Source organism: Lichenostomus cassidix, chromosome 1, assembly GCF_008360975.1.
Source record: "Lichenostomus cassidix isolate B80296 chromosome 1, HeHo_3.0, whole genome shotgun sequence".
Classification (NCBI taxonomy): Eukaryota; Metazoa; Chordata; class Aves; order Passeriformes; family Meliphagidae; genus Lichenostomus; species Lichenostomus cassidix.
In genome coordinates, this window is record NC_139479.1 from 30,313,635 (window position 1) to 30,331,511 (window position 17,877).

At 39.9% G+C, this 17,877-nt stretch overlaps 1 protein-coding gene across 3 annotated transcripts in view; it reads right to left on the reverse strand.

Moving 5' to 3' along the window:
• Nucleotides 1–245: 245 nt before the first annotated feature.
• EIF5B (eukaryotic translation initiation factor 5B) overlaps nucleotides 246–17,877 on the reverse strand; it is a 36,397-nt gene continuing 18,765 nt past the window's right edge. For all 3 annotated transcript variants that reach the window (XM_085054945.1, XM_085054936.1, XM_085054926.1), the window contains exons 9-24: nucleotides 16,768–16,851; nucleotides 14,378–14,673; nucleotides 13,664–13,771; nucleotides 13,409–13,519; nucleotides 12,469–12,536; nucleotides 11,181–11,322; nucleotides 9,486–9,617; nucleotides 8,652–8,834; nucleotides 8,367–8,528; nucleotides 6,645–6,776; nucleotides 5,183–5,314; nucleotides 5,000–5,076; nucleotides 4,720–4,884; nucleotides 3,605–3,743; nucleotides 2,875–3,036; nucleotides 246–2,016 (exon numbers count right to left, since the gene is read on the reverse strand). In XM_085054945.1, coding sequence (XP_084911071.1) covers nucleotides 1,909–2,016; nucleotides 2,875–3,036; nucleotides 3,605–3,743; nucleotides 4,720–4,884; nucleotides 5,000–5,076; nucleotides 5,183–5,314; nucleotides 6,645–6,776; nucleotides 8,367–8,528; nucleotides 8,652–8,834; nucleotides 9,486–9,617; nucleotides 11,181–11,322; nucleotides 12,469–12,536; nucleotides 13,409–13,519; nucleotides 13,664–13,771; nucleotides 14,378–14,673; nucleotides 16,768–16,851 — 2,201 coding nt within the window. In that variant the 3' untranslated portion in view covers nucleotides 246–1,908. The remainder of the gene's footprint in view (nucleotides 2,017–2,874; nucleotides 3,037–3,604; nucleotides 3,744–4,719; nucleotides 4,885–4,999; nucleotides 5,077–5,182; nucleotides 5,315–6,644; nucleotides 6,777–8,366; nucleotides 8,529–8,651; nucleotides 8,835–9,485; nucleotides 9,618–11,180; nucleotides 11,323–12,468; nucleotides 12,537–13,408; nucleotides 13,520–13,663; nucleotides 13,772–14,377; nucleotides 14,674–16,767; nucleotides 16,852–17,877) is intronic.

Here is a 17,877-nt window from a genome sequence, read left to right on the forward strand (position 1 = left end):
TTTAAAAAGCACTCAGCATTAATTAACTAAGGCTAGTTGTAGTGGTATTTTCTTAGTGATCCCTGTCTCAATCCCCTAAATATAACATTCAACAGGTAGCTGCTGCCTTAAAGCCTTTCAGTGAAGGTTGTAAGTTCCACAACAGGAGCCTGCCAACATCGCATATCCACTTCCCAGAGTTTTTACCTATGGGAAGAACACCCTTACACAGTTGAGGAAACAAGGAATAGATCAAGACCACACTGTTTGACATCTGTGTTCTCAAGAACTTTTTATTAGTGTAGTTTTCATGATTGCATAGTTTGCAAAAGAAAATTTTAACAATTAAATGCAGTCTCCTCCCTTTCATCATTCTGGTCACCCATTGATGGGAATTTGCACCACACACCAGCCATAGTGAAAAGGTCCTTTTCAATGGCAAGTTTAAGTTCTAACAAAAAAAAAAAAAATCCAGAAAATTAAATTCCATTTGCAAAGGAGGTGAGTTATTAAATGTTCCTTTGTAATGGAGTCCACATAGTCCCAATCATAACATTCAGATTTTTCCAACAGAAAAAGTAATCCAAGTGACAAGAAATCTGATCAAACTGCTTGTTGCAAGTTAAACTCCTGTAAGTATCTTAAATGCTAAAAATCTGAGCTGCATAAATGATCCTTCTTGATTTTGTTTCAGCTTGTGCTTTTGAAGAGTGTTTTGCTCCTGTCAACATGAGCTGTGAGTTACCCAGAGACAGCCTGAGTAAGAACACATCAAGCTGTCATCCCAGGCAGGGAGGCAGAGGGGAAGGAGGGGTAGGAGAATGCTGGGATTCCAGACTGACTCCTGGTCATCACAAACAACATCCATCCTGGAGCTGGTTCAGTCCCGCGCTGTCAGCTGACTCCACAGCTGGGATGCAGCATCCTAAGTCACAGCTCCCTGGGTGACAGCTGTTCAAGGTGCTCCTCACACCACTGGGAGCAGCTGGAGAAGAGATGGCAGCTCTGATGTCCTGCGGGAGTCCTGCTGTGCTAATCACCTGGCCTGCCCCTCCCGTGCTTCGGAAACGCTGACATCACCTTGAGCACACAGGAAGTGCATTCAGAGGAAAGGCCTTTGCTGGAAAAGGCCTCCACCCTTTCGCCAAGCAGAGAGACAAGAGGGCCTCTGCCTGGCCTTTCCACATCTGCTACAGCCCATGAAGTGGAACTTTGATTACTGAAGCAAACTGTAAAACAAGTGGGCTGCTACGTCCATCTCCTTTATTTGTGGCTCTGCATTATAATGATTACAAGTTGACTTCCATGAACTGTACAAGCAGTAAAAGGTGGGCAGCTATGCTTTACAACATTGTTTCACACAAAGCAAATACAGAGATATCCAATTGCCTAATTTTCTATTTAAAAAAAATTCTATAGGCACAAAGCAGAAGAATGTTGGAAAAGAAAGTCAAGGAAAGAGGTATGCATAAATAAAGAAGTATTTCTTACATCAAAAATGTCCCGAGAATCACAAAGTCTGCAGAAGCTTGGTTAATCAAATACTGCAGTACTGCTCTCATCAGTATAAAAGTGAAAGAGCTTTAGTTCTGTAATAAAAATTCAATTTATTTTATTTTGGAGAGGAAGAGGGGCAGAAGGTGAAAGGAAGGTGTAAGAGAGGGAAGGGCAAACTTTAAAACAGCAGCCAGTATTAGGAAGGGTAGTAGGAGAGGTGAACAGGCACATTGGAACCATGGGAACATGTAAATTGACCACTGTCAAACCAGTGTAAATTTCTTGGTTTCTCATGGAAAACATTTTATCCACATATTTTCCTCCCAAACATATACCCAACATATACTGTCTTCAACACAGGACTTTGTTGGTAACTTTTTTAGAACAGGAAGAGTGCATTTATTCCTGCCTCCACATTGCTGCAAAAGTTATCTAGATGATTTCAAACACTTTCTTCAGTTCTACTATAAGCTGCCAGTCAGACTTCTGCATCTCATCCCTGAACCAGTCCTTCAGAGCATCGATGGACTGACGGCTGATCTGAAACACACGAGACAAACCCATCAGAAACACAGAGGTATTACAGGCAGCTTTCAGCACATTGGAAACAATTTATCAGAAGAAAGGGTGTCAGTCTGCACACCAGCCAAACTCATTCCAAGCCCCCTTTTGCTACTGATCCAGCTGTATGACCCATCCCCTTTGTTCCCCTTCATTTCTCCTCATATCATGTCCCTCATCTAGTCTTGAGGGGCTGCAGTTGGACAGACCATCCCACACCTTGTGCAGTAAAGCAAAAACTGGAGCAGTCTCCTGCTTCTGCCAGGGCCCACAGTGCCATCAAACCCTCCCTGTCCCTATTCCTACTCACCCTTCACTTGTGGGCACACACCCTGGGCCTGTGTTTGACAGGGGGTGTCTTGTGACAAAGCAGTCGGGAGGGTGGAAAGCTGTGGCTTTACTTCCAACAGCAAAAGACAGAGCAAGGGATCATCTCCTCATCCAAGCCCAGTGCTCCATAAATCACAGCAACTGAAGGATTGCTATTTATTGTGCAATTTCAAGCACAGGCTGTGATGCCCTGGGGGACTGCTGAGCACCAGCTCCATGTACAAACAGTTTGTGAATAGTGAGTGTGGCATTTTGCTCTCAGGTGCTGTGAGCTGCAAGGTCTTTCCAGCCACAGCACCACATTCCTTTGGGCCTCTGCAGGGGCACCACTACACACCTCAAACCAAGGCTCAGCTGCACCATGCCACACACACACTGTCCCAATTGAATGTCAGTGTGGGACAGAAGGTTCCTCTCCCATGTTTTTAAGGCTTCATGCAACATTTCCACTTCAAGCAGGTTGCCACTCTGTCCTAAGCCCTCTCCAATGATGCAGATTGCTCTTACCTTGCTGACGAGGATATCTGTTGCTTCAAAATGTCGTCCGTACATTTTAGGTGATTCCCCAGGAATAGGTTCTATTTTAACACACACCTCTTGGCCCTTCTTTGCAACATCCACCGGTTTGTGGTTTATTTCAATACTTGTAACTATTCCAATTTCAACAAACTGCAATATAATGAAGCATCTGTAACACATCCACCAAACCTCTGTGCACACACCCTTCTCTAAACCCGTCTGTAGGCACAGACTTGCTGCAGGAAGTACGGCACTGGCGCAGCTGCTGCCTCAGCACGGGCAAGCAAAATGTACAGCACAGCAAGCACTCCATACTGAAAAGGGCAAGGACACCAATCTCCCACAGCTCATCTGGGATATCAACTGCTTATCCCTTAAAACATCAGCAGTGAATTTTCCCCCCTTATTAGCTACCAGGAATGACAATTTTGCTCTTGACTCAATACCACAGCACAGAACTAGCAGCAGGGAAGGAGAGTTGTTTGACTGGCAGGTGCCCTCCAGCCACACCTCCTGTGCCCTGCTCTGTGGCTCAACTCCTCTGGCAGAGAGCAGTAACAGATTTGGGCACCAGAAGAAAGACTTGATCTACAAGTCTGAACCTCATCTCCTACCAGAAATCTGTGCACTGGGGAAAGGCATGCAAGCACTCCATGGTGCATCATCCCAGAAACTACCAGCTGGGTCAAACATCCAGTGGGAAGAAGTCCTTACTTACATTTTTGCTAGGTACACACATGGGAGTCCCCTGCTTCACCTGGCCAGCCTCCACCACAACACCCATCACTATTGGGTCACGAGAGTTGAAAATGAACTGAGGGAGTATTTTCAACTTGCATGGAAACACTGCTATATGCCTGGAAGATGACAAGAAAAGGCACTTCGAAAGATATACCAGAACAATGTACATGACATTAACTGTTCTTCCTTCTCCCACACTTCTTGGGCATTCATTCTAGGAGTGTCACTTGGAGAAAAATCAAGCAGAAAAAACCCTCTTTTGAAATCTTGCTAATTCTAGTCAATACCTGACCTTCAAGAGCTACAGGGAGCAGTAATTGTGCATGGCTGGCATGGATTTTAATTTGACAGGCTTAAGCACTCAACTTAGACCAAGACCAAAGGAATAGTAATTTTACAGTATAATTACAGCCTCAGAAGAGCACAGGAATAGAAATATTGCTGCCTCAACTCCAAAATGTCACGATTTTTATTTGCCAAGTGAACAAAGACACAAATGCTGAGCTAAACAAACTCAGATTAGTACCAATATTAACTGAAATATATTTTCATTTATTTTGACTGTCCTTACTCTACTGAAGACCACCCAGTGACACATTATTCCAAAATTAATTTTGGGTCCCTATAAATCCTTAAATGATTACATATTCATGTTGCTGCAGTCAGAATTAAGCCCTCTGCATTGGAATTGCATGAATATGAAACAACAGAATCCAAATCCCTTTAGTTTTGTTTTTTTTAAATTCTGCAAGACTAACCCATCTGTCACATACTAGGAAGAGAAGCCAAGCATAGAAAGCAAACCTTAATAGAAACACTCCATATTACAAAACAGTTCTAGCTGAATCTTGTATCTGCTGCACAGCTTTCACAGCTCTCACCCTACTAGGCCTAATCCAGATCTAAACAATTAGACTGGAGCACTGAATTCTTGAAAACTATCAATTTATTGTCCTACCATCTACCTCCTCTCCTCCCTTTCCATCAGAACTACATGCTAAGGAAACAAGAGGCTAAATAAAGCTTCATTTATACTAAAATAGGAGAGACACTTATTTGGGAAGCATCCAGAATAGGATTGCTTATACTTACTTGAATTCCTCTTGTTTCTGTTTTTTGTAGTCTTGTCTATATTTTGTGAAGGCATCAAATAAGTGATAAATTATTTCAGCACTAAAAATACGAACTCCTAAGCTATCAGCCATCTCCTGCGCGTCACGTTCGATCCTCACGTCGAATGCCAGAATGACGGCGTACCTGTAGGGAACAGTGAGCCCAACAGTTCACCACACACACCACACCCAGAGCCAGGGCTGGCCCTTCCTGCACCATCACTGCATGTTTATCAACAGAGTGAAGCAAAGTTACTTACTGTGGGTCATGCTCCAACATAACTGATGCCTTCATTACATCTTTTTTATGGACAGGACCTATATTAATTCCTGAATACTGTTGAAGAAAGTCACAAAAATGAAATCACTAATCTGAGTCAAAAGAAAACAGTTACTGACTAAAACAGAACCAATGGCATCAGATAAAGCACAGTAGTACTTACTGGCACTTCTGATGTTTTAAGAAATTCAAGTAATGCCTCTAAAGAGCCTAAAGTAGAAGCCTGGACATAAACACCTTTCTCTTCTAATTTGATTGCATTCAGTGTTTGCTTCAGTTCATGTATTAGTTCATCCTTTAGAAAAGAAAAACAGGAGAGAAAAAAAAGCAAGTTTTAGTTCTCTTGCTATTTATGCCTCAGGGTACAAAATCTTCCTGTTCACAAGCTGCTGAAAATATGTGACAGCACTAGTGATAGGTCCCAACTGACAGACCTGCAGTGTAAGTCACACACAGCCTGTGAGACACTGACTGTTTCTGGCATTAGAAAAGCCCGAGCTGACCTAGACCTGAGGATTTTACAAGAAGGTGATCGTACAAAACCGAGCAGACGCCCTCCTCCAGAGCTGGTAACATTTCTCTGCAGACTACACATAACTCTCCCCAGCACTGCAAGTTTTTGCTGGCAAGGCTGAGCAAACAAATGGCCCACATTGTGCAACAATGCCTTTGGCTGCCTGAGGATCAATGACAAAAGCTGACACCTAAAACCATGAGCTGGAAAGGATCATGAACACTCTTTAGGCCAGGGTACAAAACAGGATGCAAGAGCAGCAAAGCCATTTTGTTGCTTTTAGAGAAATCAAAAAAAACCACATTTTTTTCAGAGTCCATGCCTTTTAATCCCAAACACTCAATCTCTTCCTCTGGCACATGAATGGGTTTTGCCATTGACTTTTAGCCATCATGTATCTACTACCAGTAGTACACTTTAAATAAATACTCGCATGTTTATATTTATTTATTTTAAAAACCAAACCAGCAACAAGGTCTGTGTTTGGACATCCCAAAAGTTTAACCTCCCTTCAGAAGCACAAAAAAGTAGATAGAAGACTAAAATAAGACCACAGTTTAAAGTAAATTATCAAGGTGTGAGCTTCCTTTCTTAACTTCCTGCCTTTGTAGCGCAATAAGAATCTCATCGCAGTTTTGGGTTTAGGTTTTAGCTACATCGTTCCCTCCACCATTTTTAAAGTGTAAGTCACAAAAGAAATCTATTACAAAAGTCTTAAATCAGCTTTGCAATCAGGAGAGTTTGCAGAACTCCACTAGCAGATATGTACCTAAAATAATTTGATTAGAACATATTCATAAATTACTACAAATACCAAATCAGCCATTAACAGAGTCAAACTATCCCATGATCCTTGTTTTCAAACCTTATTCTACCAGCAGAGACATCCCAGCAAGGTATCAGGGAAAAAACTAATGGTAAAAATATTGAAAACATCACACCACCAAAGCTTCACATAGGCACAAGGCTACACCATGTTACTGGAACAGTTCTTAAAACAACCAAAAAACCCAGTTACTTGCAAACTGAGCTCTCAACATTTGAATGAGTTTCATCACCAGAGAGCTCAAATTACTCTCAGTGTGTTGTACTTCAACATCAGCCACCTCACCTTGAGGACTGGGACTTCATCCTCTTTATGAGCTACGAGCAATGGCAAACCAGCCAATGTTTTTTCCAAATCTTTCCCAAGAATCTTCACACCTTGAGCAGCAACAACCTCTTTGTGCTTTTCATACTGGTTCTGAAAAAGAGAATATACACACTAGTAAAGAGTTCATGGAGCTGGTGCACAGCAACACAAAGCAGTGCTGAGCAGCTGAAGAACATAGCAGAGAGCAGTGAAATGCAGCAGCTCCCAGCCTTCATCAGTGATTTCTCTGCTTTCCACTTGAATGTTTCAGTCCTGGTGCTCCTCTCCCTTCAGATATCCCCTGCACCCCTGCTGAGGTGGGCAGGACATCGGGAAAGCTAAAAGCAGAGAAGGCAGCCAAAAAGAAACATACATGAGAAACGAGCAAGCCGCAATAGGCAGCTAGTCACTAATAAAACCCCACAAATTCAGCCTCAAAGGGAAGTGATGGGAAGATGCCAACAGCTTAACAAAAACACTAAAGCTGAGCTGACGCACAGCCCAAGGCTCCGCGCAGGAAGAGCTGTCTTGCTCTCCCACCAGAGGCCATCCAGCCTTCTCATGTGCCTAATTCCATGTTCAGTTTCCCAGGTTCTCCTCCCCATCCAGGAGGACCTCAAAGATCTCACACTCAGGGCATGGCTCTAACACATAACAAAACCAGTTATTTCTGAAGATCTTTAAATTGATGCTGGAAGGATTTTCTGGTTTGTTTTTTGAGGTTTTTTTTAGTTTCTTTTATTTAGATGTCCCATTCTTCTCCTAAAACTGCAAGGCAGCTTCCTTCCTCAGTAAGCACTTTATTCCCACAAACCTCTATTCCTTAGCCCTCCATCCCAAAATTTGGGTCTTATTTCGAGGATGACAATTCCACATGATCAAGCTGAATCAAAATGCATGCTCACTGCCTGCCTCACAAAAGCCCAACAGCTACCCTAGGCCCACTTCCCCAGCCCAAGGTTCCCAAACCTTAAAGGCCTGCTCTGTAACATTCACACAGGTCAACTGCATGGTTTTCTCTGCCTTAAATCTGTGCAGACATTTATTCCTTCTCTTTTAAACAGGAAACATGAAAGCAGCTCTTTTCACACCTTTAAATTATATGCATTAATCTTTATATATGTATTAATTTATTTACAGCCTTTTGTTTCTGTGTCTCCTCCTCATTTCATGGAATGCCATGCAGAAGGATCTCAAATTCAGGGTCTCTCCTCAGGCTAATAAGACCAGGGCAGCAAAACCTCCCACAACTCTTGAAAATGCCAAGAGTTTGCAGATTCTGCAGAAGTCCTGGTCATTGCCACTCACGAACCAACCCTAGAAACTCACGTGTTCACTTTTCTCAAACCTACGTGCATATGATTTTTGTTACTAAAAAGCCACTTTTACTAGTATTATAACTTGAACTCAAGAGTCACTGTAGTAGTACACTCCAGTTTCCATTTAAGATGGGTATCTCCCTCTCACACATACTTGAATCCCTTACTAAAGCATACACATCCTAATCCTCACTTCAGGGTATTCCTTGATCCTTTTCTTTGCCACTGCTGTAACAACACACACCCCAGTAAGTACACACAAGTAAATTTTCACAGAAGACACCAGATGTGCCCTGCCTTCCCACTGAAGCCCCACTTAGACAACGTTAACATAAGCACATTTACTACATTCTCATGCCAGTACAGTAACCAGCTACCATACCTTAACCCGTAGCTCCTTCATAGGAGGAGGGAGTAGAAGACCTCTAATCTGAGTTACAATAGGACCTTCTACCCCAGGAACAATAATGGTGTCTCCTTCTTTCAGGCGTCCATTAATCAGAATAACATCTATGGTAGTACCCATGCCTGGCAGAGCTTTAACCTGAATGAAAGGGGGAAAAAATTATTTTCATTTAAGCATTTTAAACACACTTTTTACCAGAAGAAAGTGTGCAGGGAGGGGAGATATTTCTGTCTGAATTTCAAGCGAGAGCTGCTGTATTACCTCCATGACTTGAGCTCTCAGCTCCTGACACTCAGCCAGTCTCTTGGTCAGCATGTTTTGTGTGAGCTCAACCAGAAGAGCTATCAGACTTCCCATGCCATCCCCTGTGTGAGCAGAGGTAGGTACAAGAGAAACAAAAGTGCGGGGATCCTTATTCTCGTAAAACAAGGCAGCATTCAAGCCCTGGAATCAGGATTAATAGTTACACAGGGAAAAGCATATATACACATCAGTAGCAACAGTAACATTCAACCCCAATCAAACACCACTGCATTTTTTAAATCCCAGTTAAAAAAAACCACTGTTACTGATGGTATGCTATGGAACATGAAAACTCAATCCAAACTTGGAAGCAGTGTTGGATAACTCTACAAAGCTAATTACCCCATCTAGCTTCTAGACAGCAATGTATGTCACCAACAGAGGAAGTTGCCAGAACTGATGTGATTCATACCCTGCCAGCACCCAAAAGAAAAAGAGACAGATGGGATTCTCTCAGGCTAGTCCCAAAGAGAAAAAGAACAGTGACAGAAAACTTCATTTGCTATTCATCACTCCACTGACCATGCACAGCAATTAGCTATTTTTCTCTAAACCAGCACTAAGGACAGAGCAGTTAAAATTATGTAAAATGCAAAAACAAAGAAGTTTGCTTTTTGAGAGGTTAACACCAGTGGGTCAGAAGAGATGCAACAGTTTTCTTGATATTCCAAGATGTTTTGAGGAAAGGAGAAAAAACAAAACAAAAAACATCCACAGTCCAAACCACACCACTCACCCATCCCCTTTACTATCATTTTTGTTAAGCAGAGAACCTTGAATATTCCAACCCACCTGTTTTGCAAATTCCACTATGATAGCTTTTGCACGTTCTTCAAATTCATCTTTTGTATTTTTTTTCTGCTTCTTTAAGGTGACAGCTACATCTGTATCTGGACTTTTTTTCCAGTCATATAACCTATCAATCTTAAAAACACAGCAGTATGTCATCTTATGCAGCTTACTAAAGGGTGTCTTTATGCTTATGTCACATAGTAAGTGAGAAATACTTTATCAGCCAACTTAGCCAGCCAGTAATTAACTGCCAACTTAACTGCTCCAGTAATCAAATTAAATCTTTATTTGCTTTAGCTGCTATATTTAGCTCTGTTTATGTCAGGCAGTATTACAGGGTAGCGATATTACCTCAAGTTTTAAAAATTCAAGCTACAGTAATCTAAGTTCATATGGAAAAGTTTATATGCATTAATTACATCAAGGTTAAAATAAAACATTCAGAAGAGACCTGTTTATAGCTTCACACACAAAAAACCCCCCACAAAAACACTGACGTTTTTGTGTTTTTTCCTGAAAAGAGACTATACCAGTTCCATATAGAACTTTTAAAATTTATTGGTAAATATGGACCCTTTCCCATGCTGCTACAGAGAAGGAACCAGAGTGGGTTGTTCAAAAGACAGAACAGCACTTCAGAAACACTTTCCCATGGAAGCTTCCAAAGCAGGACGGACTTAGCCCAAAAAGCTATTACATTTGCTGTACAAATCAAAACTACATCTTAAGAAAATGGATTACAACCTGATTAAATAACACAATTATAGCTAAAAGACTTTGCATCTTAAGTTATTTCATTTCAGGCTCACTGTAGGCCTATGGTGGCAATGAAAGATAGTTGGGTCTTCATGTCTGACTGAGACAGAACTCTCCGCTACCCTGCATAAGGACACCACTCCATTCAAGGTTTTTTGGGTTCTTTCAACAAGCAGCTGGTTTTGGCAATGAGACAATGGCCTCCTCCATTCCCACCACCTTCAGTCTTAATGCTCCTTTCATTTTTTGAAGTACATTGCAATTTTTACACTGCACACGAATAACCTTCTGACACTTCTCTATCAGCCTGTCAGACGGCTTCCAAAATCATACATATGGAAATTACTTGTGTCCAATATTATATAATTCATTGGGTCATCACAAACAGGCAGCATAATTTCTCGTGCACAGGATTTCTAAAAACAGGGCTGAAAATAACTGGCTAATTTTCCATCTAATATTGCAAAGCCCAAAACACTTCCCACCACTGATCAACATTAATGCTCCATGGGCTTAGTCAGCTTGACTTCAAGTCAAACTAACAAGTATCAGTGGCTAAAATAAAGTATGACTTGTCAACATGAAGCTTGTGTTTGAATTTTAGCAGAAAATCCACACAAATCTATATAAGTATGTACAAGGGGAAAAAACCTACAACTGAAGTAAAACTTCCAGAAGTGTGAATCCTATACAGAAGTTACATAAGGCAACAAAATTTACCAGTAGGGATTCAAAGAAGAAGTGATTGTTCTGCAAAGCTCCTGTAGAGCCTTTGTGGTATCAAGGACACAAAGATATGCAACACACAGGATCCAAGAACAAGCCCTTCAGACTTCACACAAAGCAATTCCAGTTCAAGGACAAAAACAGACAATTGTCAAATGCCAAATATACTATTAGAGTGGATAAATATACTATTAGAATAAAAATCTATCCTACCTTGTTGAGAGCTACTATAAAGGGGCATTTCTTCGATTTCAACAGATTTATTGATTCAATTGTCTGTGGCTCCAAACCATGCATGATGTCAACTACAAGTATAGCAATATCACAAAGTGAGCTTCCTCTATTTCTTAGATTGCTGTGAAATTAAAAGAAAGAAAAAAGAAAAAAAAAAGTCATTTAGCAACAGAACTTCAATAAAAACACCAAGTACAATGTCAAACTCACAGACAAACAAAAAGCTAAAGCTCTTTAATTAGTTACTTTCCCTCAAAAATGTTAACCATTCAAATGACACTTCTTAAATTTCATTTTAACAAAATACATTAAAGAATGTGAAGCAAACAAAAGAAATTATTCTCCCAGGAGTTTTCATATTATTATATATTTTTACAAGATATGTTCTGATAATTTTCTGAGTGTGAATTGAGACAGTTAAAGTGAAATGCAGGTGTAAAACATGAACAAGACTTTTTTTATATACTACATAAACACTAAGACTGTGATACATTTTACATTGCATTGTATAAAATCATCGTATCTTTGCTGCCAAACAAAACCTGGCTAGAAGATGGAGAGCTGTAAGTGGTCCAAAGCCAAGGTATTGATCTGAACGTTACCAAGTGCCCCACAACATAGCATTTCAGTGCTTACAAAGGTTTATACTGAAAATTGTCACATCAAAGTCTTAATCCTTCTGTTTGGAGATTTCACCTCAGTGAGTTTAGTTACGCATGTCATGTTTTAACCTTAAAAGGTGATTTCGTGGCTTGCCTGCATGCCACTGGTGTTCCTAGACCGCATTTGATCTCTGCTAAGACTCAGATGACTTGTGCAATTAGTTACTTTCAGTCTTACAAACTCAGTTACCTTAACTGGGACACTTATGAATGAGAGACTAGGACAGAAGCTTTTAATTTTTCATAGCAGAGTACTTAGGTCACCTGAAAGCCTCACCTTTTTTCCTCCAGCTAGCTTCCTGCTTCCATGTTTCCTCTTACACTAACTATTTATTTACATGCTTTTTCAGATATTCATGGTTCAATTGGCACGAAGACAGAAAATTAATCAGCTATAAAAGGCCAGCAATTAACCAGATATAAAAAGCACCTGCAAATGAAGCAAATCCACTTAATTCCTCTACTTTAAGTTGGTTTTGTTGGACTTCTTTTCAAGTGAGAACTAACACAATGAATTAGGCAAAGACCTCACACTTCGCTAAAAATACCTCCAGATGCTTTAGCCATCGGTTCTGAGAAGTAACAACATTGTGAGAAAACATTACCTGAAAGACTCATGTCCTGGAGTGTCGATTATCAGCATGCCTGGAATTTTTATGTTCTCTCTGTCAAACTAACATTTCAAAATATTAGCCATCTTGTAGAGATTACACAAGAAGAAAAAAAAAAACAAAATAAGAGCTGGCAACATTACTGATAGTCTGCACTTCAAAAATACAGATACATATTTTAAGGCCAGCACCCTCTATAAACCAAATCAGTCAGCAGCCATTTCAACTTTTAAAAAATGATGCAGCACATTCCCCCAGGTATCAATTGGTCATAAGCTAAGTTAAAATCTGTAAGACAAGGCAGCCTACAGAGGAAAAAAACATTTCAGGGTAGTGTGATGTATCATCCTCATCTTGATTTTCTCCTCTCCCCTAACTTCACATATTTAATAAGTTGAGTAAAATCTTGGAAAAAGCCATTATTACACCAAGGCTTTCCAGCCAGCTGCTTCTGCAAACAAAATAGGATATAGTATCCAAAACAAACAATATAGAACTGCTATTATTTCTATAACATGGTAAAATTAATCATCCAGGAATTGGCCCAATTTCACCACGTACAGCAAAGGCTAAGTTTTTACCAGAAAATATACTCAATAGGTTTCAAAAGTATTAAGGTTTCAAAAATCTCAATTTACAATCCAAATACTGACAAGTAAGCAGTGTATGTACATACACACACTGTCCAGAACTAAGTAAACAGTATTTGCATATTTTTCTGAAGAAACAGAAATGCATTAACTGAAATCAAATGTATGGAAAATGAGATACACCCTCCCTTTTGGTGGGGGAATGACAGGAATTGAAAAACAATCAACACTAAAATTAGAGAGGGGGGAAAGTAGATCTGTCCATGTCAGGAAACCTCACAAGGCCTTTATTAGTTTACATTTCATATTTTTTAAGATGCAGTTGCTGAAGTGCTGAAACTTACATTTTTCACCATCTTGGTTTGTTCATTAATAGCTTCAAGAGGAACATTAGTTGCACCAATCTGCTGAGTGATACCACCAGCTTCACTGTCCTGCACATGGGTGTGACGGAGCTAAAGACAAAAAAGAACCAGAAATACTTGCATGTAAGAGATGAAAGTTATGTCTGAGCACACTTCAATTCTTTCTGTCTTCAGCCAAAAAAATGCATGCATAAACAAGAGGCACAGGCAGTGCTTTCACACTCCACATCTTACCTTATCTAAAATTTTGGTCTTGCCTGTGTCTACATGTCCCAGGACACAGATAACTGGTGCTCTGAGCTTTTCAGTGTTCATATTTTTGCTGTTTTCAGCTCGTCGCTTCTACATAAAAGACACATAAAAATTGGTAAGTATAAACCAAAAACTACAGGTTATGTCTTGACTTGATTACATACATACAAACACAGAATTAATTGTGGGACTTACATTTTCAAGGCAATTTAAGGTCTGTCATCCCTCTTTTAGCAAATCAAAAGTTTTTGACTAACAGTTACATTTTTGCTTGGCTGGTTCTGGTTACAGTCTAGTAGACTAAGTTGTTACATCCACTAACACATAGCTTTGCTAATGGCACATTGTGAACAAGCAGCTCGGGTGTTAGCAGCCATGAAAGTGCTGAACAGTTTGGACATATCTTTTAAAACTTGAAAATATATATCTGTAAAGGATAAAAGCCTCTTTCTCCAGGAGGGATAGAGGTGCAGGGGAACAATGCTGAAATTGCCATCTCTGTGGTCAAGTTACCTAAAAATAAATACCTCATCTTCAGACAAAACCAAGTACTTTTTTCTTAATTAACACGATCTCTGAGCCTGCTTAAATATTAGCCCTGACACAGCCACCATTTTGACAAATTTGACAAACTTAACTGAAAATTAATCTGTTTGTTATACAGCACAAGAATCCAAGTGTATTTTATCTTAATACCTCAATTCTCCGTTTAGCTTTGTCATAAGCACGCTCCTCCTTAGTGCGGTCATCATCAGAATCATACTCAGAATCAGAGCTAATTTCCTTGCTGGGCTTTTTTTCCATAGATTGTTTTCCAATAGCTTGGGAGTCTGCCTCTCTCTCATCTGAAGTCTTTTCATCCTCATCTTCACTGCCTTCACTATCTTCAGATTCTTCACTCTCTTCTTCCTCTTCCTCCTCATCATCTTCCTCCTCCTCTTCCTCATCCACTTCATTTTGTTCTTTGACTTCAATGTGGACAGGTTTGGTCTCTGTTAAAAAAAAAAATCTAAAGTAAAAACCCTCTATTAAGTTCACTCTTGTGTGGGAGATGGCACCCAAAAGCAAGAGAGACTACTATAGAAGAACAAGGAGTGAGAATAGGTTCTATAATAAATGTTTGTCAAGATCGTTTTTCAGCTTCCAATGTAAAAAGTGTTCCATCCTCAGTGTTGCTGAATTGTGTTTAGAATCCAGAAGCAGAATGAATTTGGGGTGGGGTGAAGAATGATTTATCAGCACATTTATGTTTAACATTATTCGCAAATATTCAGACATTCTTTAAAACAGTGGGCACTTCATAAAGGAATAATGCACCAACACCTATTAAAAATGCCAAAATACTCCACATCAGTACTATATGGATTCTGTACACTACTGGTCAGGAATGCACATTTAAGTAAGTTCCTTACTACTGGTAAGGAATGCACATAACAATCAGAACAAATGGTCTCTGTTATGCCTATTAAAAAATCTAATCTTCAGGTTTTCTTAAGACTCTTTAGAGGAGATTAATATTTTTCATAGGAATTCTTCAGTAAACAAACAAAATGAATTATCAAAAAGTGATTTTCTTTCTTTGAAAGCTTCCCATTTCCTTGCTACACTCATAGTCCCTCAGCTTACTAATACACTAATTCTCATTCCAATTCCCAGAAAGCCTCTTTTTCTATATCCCATTGGCAGAGCTTTCAAATGCAAGCAGTATGAAGTGCTGTGTCCTCTCCAGGACACTGGTGCCAGACTAAAACACTTAAGAAGGTGAGCAGCCCTTAGAACTCAAAAGCACTGGAGGAGCACACCTGTGCTGAAATGAAATCCATTCTGCTGTATGTATCTGTATATCAAGTATTACACTTGAAAGCACAGGTATCAGAAGTATAGGCCAAAGCAAGTAAAAAGTACTTGATCAATAAATGGTCTTTGAGTGTAAGAAACAATTAAGACACATTATGGAAGCACTAAGTCCAGTAACCAACTCCTGTTCAGAACTGCTCACAGAAATACACTTTTCTCCACCACAGAAAAAAAAGACCTGAGAAATTATCCCTGGACTCTTGCACTGCTCTAAGTTCCCCATAAAAATTGCTGTGCAGACAGAATATGGCCTTTGGCACACATGCACAGGAATACAGATGTTCTGGCAATTCCTTCCTTTCTTCCAAACCTGCCTCTTAAAGAAGCATATCATAGAATCACAGAATGGTTTGGGCTGAAAGGGATTTCAAAGACCATCTAGTTACAACAACCCCCCTACAAAGGGTAGGGACACCTTCCACAAGACCAGGTTGCTCAAAGTTCAATACAACCTGGCCTTGAACACTTCCAGGGATACAGGAGCACCCACAGCTTCTCTGGGCAACCTGAGAAGTGCCTCCCCCGCCCCCAGCACAGAATCTCTTCCTAATATCTTCAGTAAACCTACCCTCGGTTTGAATCCATGTCCCCTTGTTCTGACACCACATGCTCTTGTAAACAGTTTCTATCTGTCCTGTAGGCTCCCTTCAGGCACTTGAAGGCTGCAATTACGTCACCTAGCCTTCTCTATTCCAGGCTGAACAATCCCAGTTCTCTCAGCCTTTCCTTGTAGAAGAGAACTTACCATAACACATGCACACTTAGCTTTCACACCATTTTAGTCCCCCGCTTCTTTCAAAATTTCTCTATGGGTTACTCTCCCAATGTTGCCAGATTCATATAATAAAAATACTATGGCTTTGGAACTATTACTAGAGAAATACAATACTGCGTAAAAGGTTTTCCTAAACTCTTAGAGGTGGTATTAGAGAAGAGGATTTTTACTGCCATAAAAAAGAACAAAAAATTACCATCCATTTATTTTAGGTGGTAAGTGCACATAAGAGTATCTCCAAAGGGTTGTCTTAAGCAGTATTTGCATAGTTTCTGGAAGCTCTGCTTTTGAGAAGAGGTTCTTATATCTATTTATCATCATACTTACCTCACATTTTATCTAACAGAGCAGAGGAAAAATCTAAGTAAAATATTGTTTTCTATATACACAGAAAATTCAGCCCAAAACCTCTTTAAAAGGAAAAAAACCACACATTTGGTATTTACATGCCCACCTTTCTCTCCATCTTCATCACTAACCATAGCTTCCCAGTCATCCAGACCTGCATCTTCTGTTTCGTCTTCTTCCTCCTTTTCTTCTGAAAGTAAGAAATCCAACACTGAAGTTAAAAACGTCAGTCCAGCAACATACAACATTTTTATATGCCCCTTCTTTTGACCTACTGCCAACTGCAACTTACAGGTTTGCTGTTACCATAATTCTATTGAATTATCTCCACGTTCCATAAAAAGAAGGTGCTGCATACTTAAATAATCTCCAGTTCTCACCACAAAAATCATGTAGTGCTAGCATCTTTGCCTAGCCTAACATTTTTGTGGAAGACACAGAAAATCTACTCATGTAGTTCCTGTCTGCATATCATGCCAGTGCCTGTATAATGCCTGCCACACAAACCTCTACCACAATCACGATCCTTGAAATGAGTTGCCCAATTAAAGAGTCACAAAGTGACAGAGAAACAAGAATACAAATTGGGTTACAGTAGAATTTTAACTAGTGAAAAAACATAAATTCTCTATAAAAAGGACATCAGGCGCCTTAACATAATTACATCATGGACTCCAGAAGCATTAAACATATTCATTCAGCAGGAATTCAGTAAGATATATGAAGAGAATCCAGCTCTTAGTAAGAGACAAATGGGAAAATGCAAACTTGCAACCATCTCCAGAAGAGGCATTATACAAAATATATCTGCTGCAGCACATGTGTCATAAATTTCAGCTCTCTGAAATGAAGAATAAGTTCAATACTGCTAGAATATTAGCTAGGAACTAACTTTCTGCCAGTGAACTCTATCTTATGGCAACTGAATGCCAACCATGAGATAAGTCAAGCTAGAATTACAGGACATATTAGGCTTTGTTTTCAAAAACTGCACATTTTGTCAGTATGCGTGTAGGCAAAAATGAAGGCAATAATCACTTGCTGAAAATTCAGTTTCACAAGCTAAGACACATCCTCTGCATTCAGCACTTGTGAAAGAAAAACATCTGGATAAAGAATACAGTCACTGTGAATATTGCACTATCAATACTAGAAGTAGCATACTTCCTCCCTACCTCCACCTAACTGTTGACAAAACAGACTTGTAAAAGCAAAT